A 1,727-nucleotide genomic window follows, 5' to 3' on the forward strand; every position below is an offset into this window, starting at 1 on the left:
GCATCCCAGAATACTTCCCAAAATCCAATTAAAAACAAATAAAAAAACTAACATTCAAAAAAAAACTAACATTCATATATGAAACATGAAGAAGAATGAAAATCATGAGACTGAAAAAATTATGTGACCAAGAAAGCAGTATTTGCTGGTCTACATATTTGATTTTGCCAGTTTTTTTTCACCTCACACTTCAAAAAGGATTGCACACATACTGAGATTAGCCTGTTCTTCTGAGGAACCTCCATAGGGCACTCTTAATGTCCCTGTTTCTCAGGCTGTAAATGAAGGGATTCAGCATGGGAGTGACCACAGTGTACATCACCGAGGCCACTATATCCTTCCTGGGGGAAGGCAACAATGCTGATCCAAGGTACACTCCAATAGCAGTTCCATAAAATAAGCAAACAACTGACAGGTGGGAGCCACAGGTAGAGAAGGCTTTGTATCTCCCACCTGTGGATGGGACTCTCAGAATGGAGGAAACAATTTTATAGTAAGAGAAAAAGATCCCTGAAATAGGAAGAAAGCCAGAGATGGCACCAACAAAATACATGACTATGTTATTGGTGAAAGTGTCAGAACAGGCAAGGTTGAGGAGTTGAGAAGGATCACAGAAAAAATTAGAAATTTCCACATCCTTGAAGCAGGTAAGTTGTAACACAATCAAACTGTGCAGCTGGGAGTCCAAAAGGCTAACCAAAAAAGACACCAAAACCAACAAGCCACAGAGGCGGGGGTTCATGATGATTGAGTAGTGTAGAGGGTGACAGATGGCCACAAACCGGTCATACGCCATTACAGTCAGAAGCATACCATCCATACATCCAAAAAGGATCAAAAAAGACATTTGAGTCAGGCAACCCACATAGGAGATGACTCTGCTCTGAGTTTGGATGTCCACGATCATCTTGGGGACTGTGGTGGAGGTGAAACCGATGTCAGCCAAGGACAGGTTGGAGAGGAAGAAGTACATGGGGGTGTGGAGGTGGGAGTCAGAGCTGACGGCCAAGATGATGAGCAGGTTCCCAAGCACAGTGACCAGGTACATGGACAGGAACAGCCCAAAGAGGAGAGGCTGCAGCTCTAGATCATCTGAGAATCTGCTGAGGAAGAATTCTGAGACGCTTGTTAGGTTTTGTTCTTTGTAGCCTAGACACCTTTTAAAAAAGAAAAGAGGGTTGGAAAAATGAAACAAGTAAATGAGCATCCAGCACTGTGTCCATGTTGCACATTCAAGCAATCACAAATAAAACAGTCACACTTGCAGTCATACACCCTGGCCTTCAGCAATACTTCTCAGTGTGACACATCCTATTTCTTAGAACTCGTTTCTTCATTGGTTTCTGCATTATTTACCTTTTTCTATAGACATTTACCTTAGAGAAACTCTACCAAAGAGTATCAGAACCAAGAACATAAGAGATAACAAATCCATGATCACAGTAAACACAGCCTCCTTCTTTTTTTTCACAGCCTCCTTCCTGAAGAGAAATCATAGAGTAAAAATATCCTTCCTCTTTTAAGAAAAAAAGCATTCTAATTTAAAGAAATTATGAAGCAGTTAAAAATATTTTATTCAAATGAAATGCTAGATATTCTTTTCACTCCATGAAAGGCAGGAGTGTGTAGTCTGGATTCTAAATTAGAATTAAAGATTCATAATCAGAAAATATTTTTTGTGTTAGTTATCTTCATGGGTTTCATCATTCTTTGATTTTCTTTCTTTT

At 39.8% G+C, this 1,727-nt stretch overlaps 1 protein-coding gene across 1 annotated transcript; it reads right to left on the reverse strand.

Annotated features, from left to right (window-relative positions):
• Positions 1-217: 217 nt before the first annotated feature.
• Positions 218-1,207, reverse strand: LOC121495052 (putative gustatory receptor clone PTE01). The gene has a single exon (XM_041762353.1). The coding sequence runs from the start codon at positions 1,205-1,207 to the stop codon at positions 218-220; it is 990 nt and encodes a 329-aa protein (XP_041618287.1).
• Positions 1,208-1,727: the final 520 nt, after the last annotated feature.

Source organism: Vulpes lagopus, chromosome 7 (assembly GCF_018345385.1).
Source record: "Vulpes lagopus strain Blue_001 chromosome 7, ASM1834538v1, whole genome shotgun sequence".
In the NCBI taxonomy this organism is placed as follows: domain Eukaryota; kingdom Metazoa; phylum Chordata; class Mammalia; order Carnivora; family Canidae; genus Vulpes; species Vulpes lagopus.

Bases quoted from the DNA above. Each gene is read 5' to 3' on its own strand.
- LOC121495052 (XM_041762353.1), bottom strand. From the start codon at position 1,207: ATGCTCATTTACTTGTTTCATTTTTCCAACCCTCTTTTCTTTTTTAAA.